Raw genomic sequence first — 14,578 nt, 5'->3', positions numbered from 1 at the left:
CCGAGGGTGGGGGCGGGAGAGCTAGTGCTCACGTGACCGCGGGGCGGCGCCCGGCCGGAGCCGCCGCTATGTGCCGCTCGGGGCCGGCCTGCTGGGTGTTGCTCCTCGTAGTGGGTCTCTGTTGTGTGCACCGGGCGCGCCCCCGAAACGTGCTGCTGATCCTTGGTAAGTTCCGACCCGCCGGCACCCCGGGCACCGCCCTCCACGGCCGCCGGCTGTCAAGCCCAGAAGCGGCCAGCGCTAACCCTCCGTGCCCTGCAGGCCCCATTGCCGTTCATTCCCCGACTCCTCTTTTTGCTGGCCCCAGACTCTTCGTGGTCGGCTGCTTGTAGAGGCAAGCAGAGGCGGCCCTGTCCACTGTGGGGTCTGGAGGGGTCGGCCCCAGCATCCACACCCCATTCCTGCCCCCGGTTCTGACCCTGTACCCCGAACCGTGACCAGAACAGCCAGGGCTAAGCCTGCGGTCCCCACTCACCTCGGGAGGCTGGGCGGCTTTCCACAGATCGCAGAGGGGATGCCAGTAGAGGGCCTGGTGCCCAAGTCCTCAGAGACCAGCAGGGTGCCCTGGATCTCTCATCTTCTCCCCAGCAGTGATAACCCCGTTTCCCTTCCCTTTTCAGACCCCAGAGCACTGTGGCTCAACTTTCTTTCTCCTGGCTGAAGGGAGCAGCCCCCGCCCGCCCGCCCGCCTGCCTTCTCCCCCGGCCCTCCCCACCTCCGTGAAACCCCAAGTTCCTCTAGCGCCCTGTTGTTCACGAGACTTCCTGCTTGGGTAACCAGAGCCCAGCTATCACAAGGCAACCTGATTTTTTCCTCTTTTGAGGTCTGGCTGTCTGCCAGGGCCACTCTTTCTGATTAACTTTGTGGTCTGGGGCAGGTCCTTCTGCTAATTGTAACTTAAACAGCACTCTACAGAGCGGCTCCCTTCAAATCCCCCTATCTCAGGGGCATTGGCAGAGAACCGGCACGTGGATCCACATCCTCAGGCATGTCTGCAGAGCCCAGGACTGCCGAATCATGCCTGCTTGGATCTCATGCTCCCCTGAGTTTTATGCCTGCCTACTAACATGTTCACCCAGTTTTCATACATGCCTGGTGGCATTCCCACTCAAGTAACAAGCCTGCTGAATATCATGCCCACTGGGTCATTCCCACTTGGGAATCACACCTTTGTGATATCAAGTCTACAGAGGTATCATACCCGCCTGGGCATCACTGCCAGGCCACTGCAGCAGGACCCAGGTCTCTCTCACTCCCACATGCTGCTCTTTCTGAGCCCAGCTCATCAGGTCCTCTATGTCTCCCTCCTTCCTCAGCGGACGACGGAGGCTTTGAGAGTGGTGCCTACAACAACAGTGCCATCACCACCCCTCACCTGGATGCCTTGGCCCGCCGGAGCCTTGTCTTCCGCAATGCCTTCACCTCCGTGAGCAGCTGCTCTCCCAGCCGGGCCAGCCTCCTCACTGGCCTGCCTCAGGTGAGGGCAGCAGGGGTTCAGGAGGAGGGAGAGCCCCCAAGGCCTCTGCTGCTGGGAACCCCTCCCTGATCTCCCTGGGGATGTGCCCACCTTCCCTCCCCCACCCCCAGCCAAATGGTCCAAGTGCAGCCCTGCTCCACCACTGTGTGACTGTGAGCAAATCACTTATCTCTGTGTGCCTCAATTTCCTCACCTGTAAGATGGAGTGACAGTAATACCTCACTCCTGGGATTACTATAGGATTGGCCAAGTTAACTCTCTATATGTAAAGCTCACAGCAAGGTGCCTGGCAGGTACTTGCACAGCCCAGTGTTAACTCTTTTCATGATATTGTCCCAGGAGCTTTTGTGACAATAAAAGCTGCCATTTAAGGCACTTACTCTATTGTGCTAATGTATATGTAATGAAAGATTTACCATTTTAACTATTTTAAGGCTGCAGTTCAGTGGCCTTAAGTACATTCGCATTGTTGTGCAACCATCACCACCATCCATCTCCAGGACTTTTTTATCACCCCAGACTCTGTCCCCATTAAACACTAACTCCCTATTCCCGCTGCTCCGCCAGCCTCTGGCAACCATCATTCAACTTTTTGTCTCTGTGAATCATATAGTATTTGCTTTTTTGTGGCTGGCTGGTTTCACCGAGCATAATGTCCCCAAGCTTCACCCGAGCACATCAATACCTCACTACTTCTTAAGGCTGAATAATGTTCCATGGTGTGGATAGAGCATATTTTGTTTATCTATTTCTCTGTTAGTGGACACTTGGGTTTCTTCCACCTTTGGTTGTTGGAATAATGCTGCTGTGAACCTGGGTGTACATGGGCACTTACTCCTGATGTATTATCTCACAGCGTTATTTTATCGGGGGGATGCTCTGTACGTCCCTTTCTGAGAGCCTGAGGCTGTGAGTAGGAGGCCTACATAAAGAGGAGACTGTGGCCTGTACACAGAAGCTTCCTGAAAGGTTAATCAGGCAGCTGTAGGCTACGCTCACCTCTGGGCAGTGAGCCACAGGAGTAAGGACAGGGTTTTTCCTTCTTACATCTCTCTAGTCTGTTTGAGTTTGCAACACATACAACAATTTTTTTTACACTCTAAAATAAAGTCAGCTAATAAAAAGATGCCTGTTGGTGTGGTTTTCACTCTACGATGTGTGCTCTTGATAGAAAAATTGAAAAGTACAGATACGCACAAAGAAGAAAATAAAAGCCACCCCTAATTTTAGTGTGCATTCTCCCAGTCTATTGTATTTCCTGCTGTGGTCCCATGGCAGGGACCTGTGGGCCTGTTGGGCGGGGAGTGAGAGATGGAGAAAACCTCTCTGAGGACTCTAAATCAGGGGCCTACAAAGGGCCAGGCTGGTGAGCCTGGGAGAGCAGAAGCGTTGGGGGTGGGGTGGGGGACAGGACCCTGGCTGCCAGGAGGCGCCCGGCCTCACAGCATCTCTGCCGGCAGCATCAGAACGGAATGTATGGCTTGCACCAGGATGTCCACCACTTCAACTCCTTCGACCAGGTGCAGAGCCTGCCTTTGCTGTTGGGCCGAGCTGGTGTTCTCACAGGTGAGGGGCTTTGTGTAGCCACAGGGGCAGGACAGCAACTTACCTCCCTGCCCCAGAGGGGCAAGGCCTTGTCCCGAGCCACCATTGGCCCTGTGTTGCCTGCTCTGAGCACTTGACCCCAAGGAATCTGGGCCTCCTGGCTGGGCCATGGGCACACGAGAACAAGGGCCCGGCTGCCCTCCTGGAGGCCACAGCAAGACACAGGGCCTGGGGAGCGGAGAAGAGGGCAGAGGGGAGTGGGAGACCGAAGGGGCTCTGGACAGGCCTATTTCCCCGACTCCAGGCATCATTGGGAAGAAGCACGTGGGGCCGGAGACGGTGTACCCATTTGATTTTGCATACACGGAGGAGAATGGCTCTGTCCTCCAGGTGGGGCGGAACATCACTAGAATTAAACTGCTGGTCCGGAAATTCCTGCAGACTCGGGACAACAGGTGCGAGGAGGGTCCCTCCCCCTTACTGCCTTCACACAGCCAGACCTCTGGACAGTTAATACTGGATGCAGATCCCAGAGTCTTTGGTTGGGATTCTTGGAGTCCCCAAACAGCTGGGGTGTGGGTGGAGGAGAAGGTTCCAGATGCTCAAGTTGATCTGGTCAGAAGAAGAGGGGACATGGGGAAACTGAGGCAGTGTGGATCACAGGGAGGCTCTCAGTTGTAGGGGAGTAGGCAAAGCTGAGGGGTGTTCCTTCCCAAAGGATGAGGCTCCCCAGGGTGGAAGCCAAGTGGTGGGTCAGCCATCTGACCTTGACCTCAACGCTCAAGCCCGTCCCTCCATCTGCAGGCCTTTCTTCCTCTATGTCGCCTTCCACGACCCCCACCGCTGCGGGCACTCCCAGCCACAGTACGGGGCCTTCTGCGAGAAGTTTGGCAATGGGGAGAGTGGCATGGGGCAGATCCCAGACTGGACCCCACAGACCTACAACCCGAAGGATGTGCAGGTAGGAGGACCCCTCACCACGTTTCCGAGAACTACCCTTCTTCCTCCACCTTATAAATCTGGGGACCTGTGCCCCTCTCGTGGGTTTACAGCCCTGGCCCCAGGTGTGTAAGAAGAAACCCTCTGACTCACTGGAGCCAGGTCCCCATCCGTGGGGTGGCAGAGAGAAGCATAAAGACATGGAATGATGTACCCAGAAACGTGGGTGTTCTGGGATAATCCATTCAGGAAGAGAGATGATTTTGGGCCCTGGGAAGAAGGCTGGCACCTGTATCTCCCACCCTAATTCAAGCGCTGGCCACTTTGCCCCCTCCACCCAACCTATCTGTTCTAACCTTGACTTTCCACCCACCTGCCCCATCCAGGTGCCTTACTTCGTCCCTGACACACCGGCTGCCCGAGCTGACTTGGCCGCTCAGTACACCACCATCAGCCGCATGGACCAAGGTGGGTTCAAGGAGCCCAGGTGGTGGGATAGGGTACAGCTTGGGCCCCCATCTTGGGCCAGAGCCAGAAATCACAGTACCGCAGGGCCATGTCCCCTCTGGGGGAGAGTCCTTCCTGCCTCTTCCAGCTTCTGGTGGCCGCAAGTGTTCCTTGGCTTGTGCAGCATTACTCCAGTCTCTGCCTCTGTTGTCACATGAGCTCCTTCCCTGTGTTTTCTCTTTAGTCTGTGGCCCTCCTCTTCTTTTAAAGACACTTGTCATTCGATTTAAGGACCACCTAGGTATTTCAGGATGATTTCATCTCAAGATCCTTGACTTAATTGTATCTGCAAAGACCCTCTTTCCAAATAAGGTTACATTCACAGGTTCTGTGTGGACATATCTTTTAGGGGAACCACCATTCAACCCAGTCTGGGAGGTTGGTGCCTTTATCGTTTCCCTGATGGTACCATTAGTTCATGGGGACTTGGGAAGGGGGTGGGTGTAGAGAGAATCCTATCTTCTGGCCCCACCCAAGACCATCCTTATTACCTCCACGGGGAGATTCCAGGAAACACAGAAACCACTGCATGGCAGGTAGCAGCTGCATAGGGGTGACACGGAACTGCCAAGGTTGGCCAGTGTCCCTGGAGGGGTGCACTCAGGTGGAGGCCATGCAAGTCCTGCTCCAGGACAGGGCCCTGGGCAGAGTGCTGGGCAGGAGGCCTGGCTGGTGGGAAGGAGGGCCGGGGTGATTGAAGGAAATGACGGTGCAGGGTTCAGCAGCCGGTTGAAGAAATGCTTTAGTGCACACGCATTCCCACAACTGCGCATCTGCCTGCGGCTGAGCTCTGCTATCCCCTCCACACCCTGCAGGGATTGGACTCGTGCTCCAGGAGCTGCGTGGAGCAGGTGTCCTGAATGACACCCTGGTGATCTTCACATCCGACAATGGTATCCCCTTCCCCAGCGGCAGGACCAACCTCTACTGGCCGGGCACTGCTGAGCCCATGCTGGTATCATCCCCAGAGCACCCAAAACGCTGGGGCCAGGTCAGCGAGGCCTACGTGAGCCTTCTAGGTATGACTCTGCATTCCATGCAGCAGGGATCGAGGAGGGGGAGTGGGGGAGGAAGAGGACATTTAGTGGGACCACCATGACCAGGCGTAGCTCCTCACCCACTACCTTATGCGGTTGCCACACCACCTCAGTGAGGAAAGGATGGTCAGCCCCATTCTACAGATGCAGAAATGAGGCTCAGAGACATGAAGTTAGGAGCCCAAGGTCACACAGCTTGTAAGCACCAAGCTTGGATTCTAGTTTGGGTCTCACTGCCTTCAAGCCAGTCATTTTTCCACTGGCCCACTGGTGAGCATCAATCACCTGGAGCACTTGCTCGTATCCACATATCCCACCCCAGAGTGTCTGATTCAGTAGGTCTGGGGTGATGCCCAAAAATTTGCATTTCTGACAATTTCCCAGGTGATATTGATGCCCCTTGACCCCACTTTGAGGGGTCAGGGCAGCAGCATGCGTGGGCCCCTGTGGCTCAGGGCTCACATCTCCCTTTGGCCCCAAGGTCAGGAAGCGTTATGGCCACAGCACAGAACAGGAATAGGCCCCTGTGTGGGGGCTTCCTCGCTGGTCTGAAGGATTTTAGAAGGATCCTGGGTATCACCAAGTTGGGGGCTCTTGTCATGGCATTGAAAGCATGACGGCGCAGAGGGTGATGCAGCAGTGACGAGTTGGCCTGTAGCAGCTTTTTCCTGTTGGTGATTTGATGTGCAAGGCGGCCCACCAGCTTCCAGAGTGGCCTGGATTCAGCCCTTGCACGGGGGTGGGCCTGGTGCCCTGGAGGGCCCGCCCTGCTGAGATGTCATCTCCTTTCCAGATCTCACGCCCACCATCTTGGATTGGTTCTCTATCCCCTACCCCAGCTATGCCATCTTTGGCTCAAAGAATGTCCAGCTCACTGGGCGGTCCCTCCTCCCGGTGCTGGAGGCGGAGCCTCCTTGGACCACAGTTTTTGGCAGCCAGAGCCACCATGAGGTCACCATGTCCTACCCCATGCGCTCCGTGCACCACCAGAACTTCCACCTTGTGCACAACCTCCACTTCAAGATGCCCTTTCCCATTGACCAGGACTTCTACGTCTCGCCAACCTTCCAGGACCTCCTGAATCGCACCACAGCCGGCCGGCGCACGGGCTGGTACAAGGACCTGCATCACTACTACTACCGGGAGCGCTGGGAGCTCTTTGACAGGAGCCAGGACCCCCACGAGACCCAGAACCTGGCCACTGACCCCCGCTATGCCCAGGTTCTGGAACTGCTTCAGACCCAACTGGTCAAGTGGCAGTGGGAGACCCACGACCCCTGGGTATGTGCTCCCAATGGGGTGCTGGAGGAGAAGCTCTCTCCCCAGTGCCGGCCACTCCACAACGAACTGTGAGGCCCTCCCCACCCCCACAGTGGGGGACCACTGTCCTGTGTCTGAGCTGTGTCCTGGCACAGGAATTCCCTGGGGGGTACCCAGGATGGTGCAGGATCCCCAGCCTGTGACAAGGTGAGGGTGGTCTGGGGAACAGCAGGAAGAAGGGTCTGGGACATGGGGCTTCAGTCCCTCTTGGTTCTCTGGAACCCACAGACGTTCTTGTGCCCTTCACCTGAGAGGAGATGGGCTTCTGTGTGCCACGAGGGTGGTGGGTGAGTGCAAACCGCACTCCATGTGGGGACAGCGTCTGTTTGTCAGTCCTGGTCTGGAGGGAGCCTTTGACGGAAACTTGGGCTTGTCTTCTTCCTTCACTTTGTTCACCGTCAGGCTCCCGAGCCCTGGGCTGGGTTTCCATGAAACCACTGATTCTTGGCAGGCTCCCTAAGTGACGAGTTTCATCCTGGGGTCTGTATGGGCAGAGCTTGCCCTTCTTTTTGAGAGTGTCCAAGGATGAAGATGTCTCTGCTCAAGGCCTGAAGCCGCCCCATCCTCTGGTTGGGTGAATTCTGTTCGGGTTTACACAAGTCTGTAGCACAGACAGTACTCATGGAATGCTCCAGACCTGCCCTGCCTCCGCCTGCCTGGAAAACCCAGAAAGGGGGCATCCTCCTTCAAGTGGATGGGCTCCCATCACCCTTCCCACCCCCGTCAACTCCATCCTGGAGGACATGGTGGGGAAGCCACAGGCCAGAGCGTTGTAAAAGCTTTTTATTTTAGTAAAATATACCAAGTTCATTTTCTGAATTTGTTTATGACACAGGGGCCATCAGCAAGGCCTCTACTCTGTCCACACAACCTTCTTCTGCTCATCTGCAATGGCCAGGCGGACACAGCCGAGCAGGGCATGCAGGTCGCTCCAGCTGTCAGGGGCCAGGCTGCTGTACAGACAGGGCACTTTATCCAGCTCACCCTCCTCTTGCCTGGCAGCCTCCAGGAGCTGGTCCTCTGTGGTGCCGAGCCGCTGCAGAGCCTTCCTGCCAGAGCCGGAGATGGGAGGGTGGCTCAGGGAGAGCCTTGCACCAGCCTCCCAGCACAGAGCCCCAGAAATCAGCCGCCGGCTTGGAATTCTAGGGACCTGGATGGACCGATGATGCAACAGATGCCCCTAGACACAGATGGCCTGCTTCGAGGGGACCCAGTGCCTTGTGAAGAAGATGTGACTGGGGCCCTAGATGACGTTGCACTAACGAGGTGGGGGGCTGGGGCAGCGGATCTAGTTTACAACTTTGGTTCTCAAATTATAAAGGGGGCAGCAGGATATCTGGGCTTGTCCCAGCAATGGACCAAGTAGTGTTTTTCAGTCTCTGTCCTTACCTAACACAGATGGACTGTTAACTCTACCCCAGGAAACATGTGGCCTCAGCCGAGGTCAGTCAGGTTCTAGGGTCTCACCTTACTGTCCTCTGGGTTGCTCCCCGGGGGTGGGCTGCAGGACCTCTGTCCTGGATGTTTTAGGGGAACTGCCCTGTGACACTTCCAAGGCTGGCACGAGGTGAGATCCTGGAAACCCCATCACGGGCTCTGGACGTGGTCGCCATGGGCCTTATGGGGAGTTCTGGTGCCCATTCAAACCTCACCACCAGCCCCCAGGGGTGCACCTACTTGAATTTCTTTGCCACCTTCTCATTGATGGAGATGTGGATAATGATGGGGAAGATCTCCATCTTGTGCAGGACGCGGACACTGTCCAGCTGGACGTCCAGGAGGGCGTGGGTGTTCTGGGGGGAGAGGGGAGGGGAGTGAGCCTCAGCCTTAGAGGAAGCGAGCGGAGCCCACACCCAGGAGTGATGCTGAGAGAAGGGAGAGAAGGGTGAGAAGGGTACAGGCAAGACTGAAGTTTGTAAAGGAGGTGGGGAGAAGAATTCGGGAATGCCCTTTTGTATACGAGGGTGCTGGCTGTACAGTTTTAAAAGTTTCCATCCGTTTGATTTTTTGCCTGGGAAATTTAGAAATCATAGGCCATCCGGATTGAGGGAGACTGCGTGGAGCTCAAATCCTAGGAGTTGGATGGCTCCATCAACCTCTTTGGGGTTATGAAGGATGGGGGTGCCATTGTGCCTCTGACTCACAGCTGTTCCTGGCTGCTTTGTATCAACACAAAACTTTATAGTTCACAGTGAGCTTCTTTTCATATATTTGTTTGAGCCTTAAAACATGGAGTGTTATCTCCATTTTACTGATTTAGCAAATGTTTATTAAACATCTCCTGCATTGAGGAAACAGGCTCAGGGGAGTTAAAAGTCCCGTCCGAGGGCTTCCCTGGTGGCGCGGTGGTTGAGAATCTGCCTGCCAATGCAGGGGACGCGGGTTCGAGCCCTGGTCTGGGAAGATCCCACATGCCGCGGAGCAACTAAGCCCGTGTGCCACAGCTACTGAGCCTGCGCGTCTGGAGCCTGTGCTCCGCAACAAGAGAGGCCACGATAGCGAGAGGCCCGCGCACCGCGATGAAGAGTGGACCCCACTTGCTGCAACTAGAGAAAGCGCTCGCGCAGAAACGAAGACCCAACACAGCCAAAAATAAATAAATAAATTAAAAAAAAAAAACTTTCAGTTTAAAGGAAAAAAAAATGTTAAAAAAAAAGTCCCGCCCGAGGTCACATGGACCCCAAATGGCAGAAACGGGGTTTGGTCTTTCCATGATGGAGCCAGAGACAAGCTGAGCACCAACCTGGGGTGTCCAGGGGGCCCTGGAGGTTGGCCCTTCCTGCCTTTTCCCACTGCCGTCCTCTGGAGATGGAGTTCCTCACAGCCCCCACCCCACCCCTTACCTTTCCCATGAGGGACTCGACTGCGCTGCAGGTGACACAGTAGCGACCACCAGACGCCTCCCTCTCCTGGATGATGTCCCCTCTCTGGCTGGAGGCATCGTACTCCTCCTGGCTCAAGTATGCTGAAGGTGACAGTTGATGGGGATGTCACCCACCCAGCTGCTCCCCCAGGAGCCCATGCTGAACACCCATGGGTCTGCCCCCACGGACCCCCACCAGCTCTGGGGCAAGTTCTTCCTAGGGTGTCCTCTTTATAAACCTGACCCTGCTCTTCCTGCTTGGAAGAGTGCATGCCCTGCACATTCACCCTAAACCACTGGACACAGCAGGTCCCTAGTCAGTGCCAGGATGTGGGTGGATGGATGGAAGGTTGGGTCGAGGGAAGAGTGGAGGGAAAGAAGGAAGGATGGACAAATGTAGATAAACCCTTCTCCCATCACTTCCCAAGCTCCAAACTTACATATGCAACTTCTTACGCCCAGAAATCCCTTCAATCCCTTAAATCAGTGGTTCTCAACCAGGAGCAGTTTTACCCCCAAGGTACACTTGGCAATGTCTGGAGACATTTCTGACTGTCACAACTGCTGGGAAGGGGGTATGCTCCTGGCATCCAATGGGTTGAGGCCCAGGTATGTTGCTTATCTGTGATGCACAGGACAGCCCACAACAGAGGATGATCCAGGCCTAAATGTCGTGCCCAGGCTGAGAACTTCTGCCCTGTATAAACATGTGAAAACACACCCTGACTTTTCCCTTCTTCCTGAATAGCACCCAGTCTCCCAAGTGAGAACTGCACGTGCTCTCCTGCTAGCCTCCACCCTCCAAAGCATCACCAGATCCTGCAGACAGCTGGCAGACAGCTCTTGGGGCTGCCCTCTTCTCCCTACTGGGGCTTTGCTGTACCACCTCTGGCCCAGCCCCTAGCCAAGCCCTTCTCCAGTCCGTCTTCTATTCTGCTTTGAAAACGGGCGTTCAAAGATCAGGCCTGATCGTGTCCCCTTGCCTACCACAGAACACGGCACGTCTGGGCACCCACCGCCTCCCCATGGTGCCGTCTGTGCCTCGGTGCCTTTGTACACTCTGCTCCCTCAGCCTGGACTTCCTGGTTCTGCTCACAAACTCCTGTCCTGTCTTGCCGTCAGACTGCAGCCCCACTTCCACCCCCTCCAAAGAATCCCTCTCTGGATCACTTGTGGAGCTAAGATGGGTCAGTCTGCCACGTCTTTAGGTGTCTGTCTCCAGAGGAGCAGAATAGACCCTGAGGGCCTCTTGGACTCTCTAGCCCGCTGCACAGAGCCTAGCACACAGCAGGTGCTCACTGGAGGAACTGCGTGGGCCACACTTGCTTCTCTCTGTCCCCTCTGTGAACTCCAGGGGAGAAGGACAGGGCCCTATTCACTCTCAGCTTGTAGCCTAACTCTCTGAGGCAGCCACCGACCAGTGATGGGTGGATGGAAGAAAGCCAAGGAGCTAACTCCTGCTCTCCACTCTCCAACCAGCTGAGCCACCTTTCCTGCTGAGCAGGGCCACTGGGACCCAAGATTCCCACTGGCCAGTCCATCTCCATGGCTCTACGCTGAGTGGCTTTGGGCAGGTGGATGGAGCCCTTTGGTTGTATGACTCCAGTTAAGTACAAACCTGTCTGCCAGCAGAGCTGCACTGGGTGGAATAACACACCCCCCAAATCCATGTTCATCTGAAACCTCAGAACGTGACTTTATTTGGAAATAAGGTCTTTGCAGATGTGGTTAGTTAAGATGAGGTCGCACTGGAGTAGGGTGGCCCTAAATCCCACGACTGGCTCCTTGTAAGAAAGTAACATGAAGACAGAGGGACACACAGACAAGGAGGCAGAGATGGAAGTAATGCAGTCACAAGCCACCAGCAGCCACCAGAGCAGGAAAAGGCAGGATGGACTCCCCCCTGGAGCCTTTGGAGGAAGTGCAGCCTGCAAAGACATCTTGACTTCAGACTTCTGGCCTTCAGAACTGTGAGAGTACACATCTCTGCTGTTTTAAGGCCCCCCCCCCCAGTTTGTGGTCCTTTGTTTCGGCAGCCCCAGGACACTCCTCTGGTCGTGCTGCCCTCCTGAAAGCAGATACCTCGCCTTGCCACCTGACAGTCAGGTGGGACTCCCAGGAGACAGCGTACCTGCTGGGCATTTCTTATACCCTTGGAGGAGGCACAGCTTCTCCATCAGTATCTTCCCGACCACCTTGGGCACGAAGAGCACGGGCCGGGGCCGGCTGGGCCTGTGGCTGTGCACCAGGGTGTAGGGCACCAGGGTGAAGTAGCTCTCGGCCCAGAAGCACACGGTGGAGGGGTCTGTGGGAGGAAGGAGCCGTGAGCGGTCCGGGCGCCAGGCTGCAGCAGCCCCCCACCCCCAGGAAGGCCTGTGTCTGTTTTGCTCACCACTGCAGCCCTGGCACCTGCAGTAACACAGGGCACGCTGGGCTCCCACACGATGCACCATGCCCTCCACACCTGCCCTGGCTGATTCCTTTGTACCTGTTGATTATTCCCTGTGCTTCTCTAGGATCAGCTTCATAGGCTGCAGTTTAAAACCTTTTCCTTGTTTGGCTCACAGGGAGGATAGAGAAACCACGTTCATCCTTGCAAACGATCTGGAAGCTTCCTGTGTCTTCTCCCTCAGCCTCAAGGGACACGTGATCCCAGTCCTTCCGTCCCTCCCTGGTCCCTGATCTCCTCTCCTGGTCATTCAGGTTATATTAGGCACTCAAAACACTTTTCAAGAAGAAAATAAACTCAAAACGATTTACCTTTCTCTAAATTCACTTCTGCTTATCTCATTGCACAGTTTTACCTGCTCAGGGGTCTGTGCTGTGCCGGCCTCTGTCACGGCCTCATGCCCACACCAGTCACTCAGCAGTTGTCTGAGGGTCCACTGGTTTGTGCAGTGTTGGGCATTTGGAGAGTGTTCAGACTTTAATATTCTAAAAGGACTGCTGTCCAGATGACTGTACCAGTGGCTTCGGACCGTCTTATTGGGGCAGGTTACAGAAGTAGGAGTGTCAGTTAAAGGACATTAAAGGTGTGTAGCTCAGCTGCTCTCCAGAAGGGCAGGTAGACATCAGTTATGGTTCTTAAAGACAGATTCTGGCCTAGATGAGTGGCATCACCCTGACCCAGCTCACCAACCACAGCAGCCTCCAAAGACCCTCCACCAGCTCCACCCTCCTCACCTTCTACCTGGCTTGGGTCCGACTGGCCCCCGTCAAAGGATGACCACAGAGGGCTGGCCTTTGTTCTGTCCATACTGACGATGCGGACCAGCTTCTGGGCTCCCACAGAAGGCTGCTGGACGAGGGAGAAGGGACGTCCCACGGGGCTGGGGGGCTGGCACCACACCCCCACCGGCAAATCCAGGGTGGTCCCTGGACTCCCAGGCTGTGCCTGCTGAACAGCCAGCAGGCCCAGGCCCCCTGCCAGGGGGTAGGTGACAGAGGGTGGCAGGAGAGGGTCCTCAGGCTGAGCCCCCCAGCCCCCTTCCCGAGCAGGGCATCTGTGGGAAGCAAGAGGGAAGAGTAGGGGCCCCCAGCCTAGCCCTGCCATGATCCAGGGGGCTGCCCTAGCGCCTTGCTCAGGGACAGCTGAGTGCTCTATGTCGGGAGAACCCAACAGTGCCTGGTCTCAGTGGGGAATAAGGATGGGGGGCAGATGGTAGGCAAATGGGGTGAGGGAGGGAGCAAGATGGAGGGATCATACATGACGCATCTGCACGCGGTAGAGGAGCTTGCAGGCTGGGTGGCACACAGACCCAGGTGAAGGTTTGGAGGGCCCGGGGGAGAGACACGCCGGGTCACCTCCCTCAGGTTAGCAGCCTACACTTTCCACCTGGGACCCTCAGCCAGTACCCACCTGTCTTCCAGCCCACGCCAGGTGGGGTTGGGACCCTCTGGGTGGAAGGAGGGGTTGATTGGGCCCCTCCCTCCAGATGATGTGAGCTGGGGGAGGAGGAAGGCCAGGGGAGAGAAGCAGGGCCCACCTGAGGGGGACCCCGCATCTCGGACCTGGGCTGACTGGTCCTCACCTTGCGGGCCATGGTGCTCCGATGAGCCATGTCCTGGATGAGGGCGATGAGCAGCTGCTGAGCCCTGCGCAGAGGAGGAAGGCCCCGGCCCAGCTGCAGGGAGGGCTGGACAGGAGAGGTGGGCCCCCTGCCCAGTGTGCTCTGGGAGACCCTCACTGCCCCCACTGCAGTTCTCCACCCCAGCAGCCATGATAGTCCCCTGGGGTTTTAAAAACCTGCAGAGCCTCAGCCCACCCCTGGAGACGCTAACTGAATTGTCCCAGGCGGGATCCGGGCGACACAGTGTGAGTGGGGTCGAGGCCACCGCTCCAGAACCTCGTCACTCCCAGTGTGGCCCGAGGACTTCAACCTGGCATCACCCAGGGAGGGGGTTGGAAATGCAGAGTCTCAGGCCTCTCCCTGCACCTGCTGAGTCTGATCTCCAGGTGACAGAATTTGCCATGAGGCTTGAGAGGAGCCGGATGAGACACCATGCTTTGTGCCCTATGGTTGATCTAGAACATGGTTCTGAGCAGGGGTGCTGTTGCTCCCGGGGAGGGTGACCAGCTGTCCCACTTGGCCCAGGACTGAGGGGTTCCCGAGGACATGGGACTTTCTGTGCTAAAACCAAGGCAGTCCTGGACACACCAGCATGATGAGTCACCTATCCTCAGGGTGCACTGGCAATGTCTGGAGATTTTTGGTTGTCACAACTAGGGGGGCAGGGGCACTACCGGCCTCCAGCGGGTGGAGGCCAAGATGCTGCTCAACATCCTACAGTGCCCAGGCGGGTCCCCCACGACAAACAGTGAGCCAGCCCCAAATGTCAATAGTGCTGAGGATGAGGAACTGGTCCCAAATACTCTAGAATGCTCTAGGA

At 56.3% G+C, this 14,578-nt stretch overlaps 2 protein-coding genes across 11 annotated transcripts in view; one reads left to right on the top strand and one right to left on the bottom strand.

The window, feature by feature from the left end:
• Nucleotides 1-5: 5 nt before the first annotated feature.
• SGSH (N-sulfoglucosamine sulfohydrolase) lies at nt 6-12,620 on the top strand. 4 transcript variants are annotated; one of them, XM_082441532.1, is made up of 8 exons: nt 6-165; nt 1,317-1,477; nt 2,938-3,043; nt 3,327-3,477; nt 3,827-3,983; nt 4,348-4,429; nt 5,284-5,487; nt 12,256-12,620. In XM_082441532.1, exons 1-8 carry the CDS (start codon nt 69-71, stop codon nt 12,336-12,338), a joined length of 1,041 nt encoding a protein of 346 aa, XP_082297658.1. In that variant the 5' UTR covers nt 6-68; the 3' UTR covers nt 12,339-12,620. The 4 variants fall into 4 exon arrangements, with proteins under 4 accessions (XP_082297658.1, XP_082297655.1, XP_082297656.1 ...); XM_082441529.1 differs by lacking the exon at nt 12,256-12,620 and adding an exon at nt 6,299-7,635 and having other exon boundaries at nt 8-165; XM_082441530.1 differs by lacking the exon at nt 12,256-12,620 and adding an exon at nt 6,550-6,810 and having other exon boundaries at nt 8-165.
• Nucleotides 7,661-14,578, bottom strand: part of CARD14 (caspase recruitment domain family member 14) — a 37,717-nt gene continuing 30,799 nt past the window's right edge. For 6 of the 7 annotated variants that reach the window (XM_082441513.1, XM_082441515.1, XM_082441516.1 and 3 more), the window contains 6 exons: nt 13,720-13,783; nt 12,872-12,986; nt 11,820-11,993; nt 9,669-9,790; nt 8,503-8,618; nt 7,661-7,874 (listed from right to left, as the gene is read on the bottom strand). In XM_082441513.1, coding sequence (XP_082297639.1) covers nt 7,679-7,874; nt 8,503-8,618; nt 9,669-9,790; nt 11,820-11,993; nt 12,872-12,986; nt 13,720-13,783 — 787 coding nt within the window. In that variant the 3' untranslated portion in view covers nt 7,661-7,678. The remainder of the gene's footprint in view (nt 7,875-8,502; nt 8,619-9,668; nt 9,791-11,819; nt 11,994-12,871; nt 12,987-13,719; nt 13,784-14,578) is intronic. The other variant, XM_082441514.1, reaches the window with a different exon arrangement.

This window comes from Balaenoptera physalus (genome assembly GCF_965194825.1).
Source record: "Balaenoptera physalus genome assembly, chromosome: 20".
In the NCBI taxonomy this organism is placed as follows: domain Eukaryota; kingdom Metazoa; phylum Chordata; class Mammalia; order Artiodactyla; family Balaenopteridae; genus Balaenoptera; species Balaenoptera physalus.
The sequence above is the reverse complement of the archived record's forward strand: the minus strand, read 5'-3'. Positions and strand labels throughout refer to the sequence as shown.

Bases quoted from the DNA above. Each gene is read 5' to 3' on its own strand.
- SGSH (XM_082441529.1), top strand. From the start codon at position 69: ATGTGCCGCTCGGGGCCGGCCTGCTGGGTGTTGCTCCTCGTAGTGGGT. The intron at 166-1,316 runs GTAAGTTCCGAC...CTCCTTCCTCAG, and splicing joins AAACGTGCTGCTGATCCTTG to CGGACGACGGAGGCTTTGAG. The intron at 4,430-5,283 runs GTGGGTTCAAGG...CACACCCTGCAG, and splicing joins CATCAGCCGCATGGACCAAG to GGATTGGACTCGTGCTCCAG.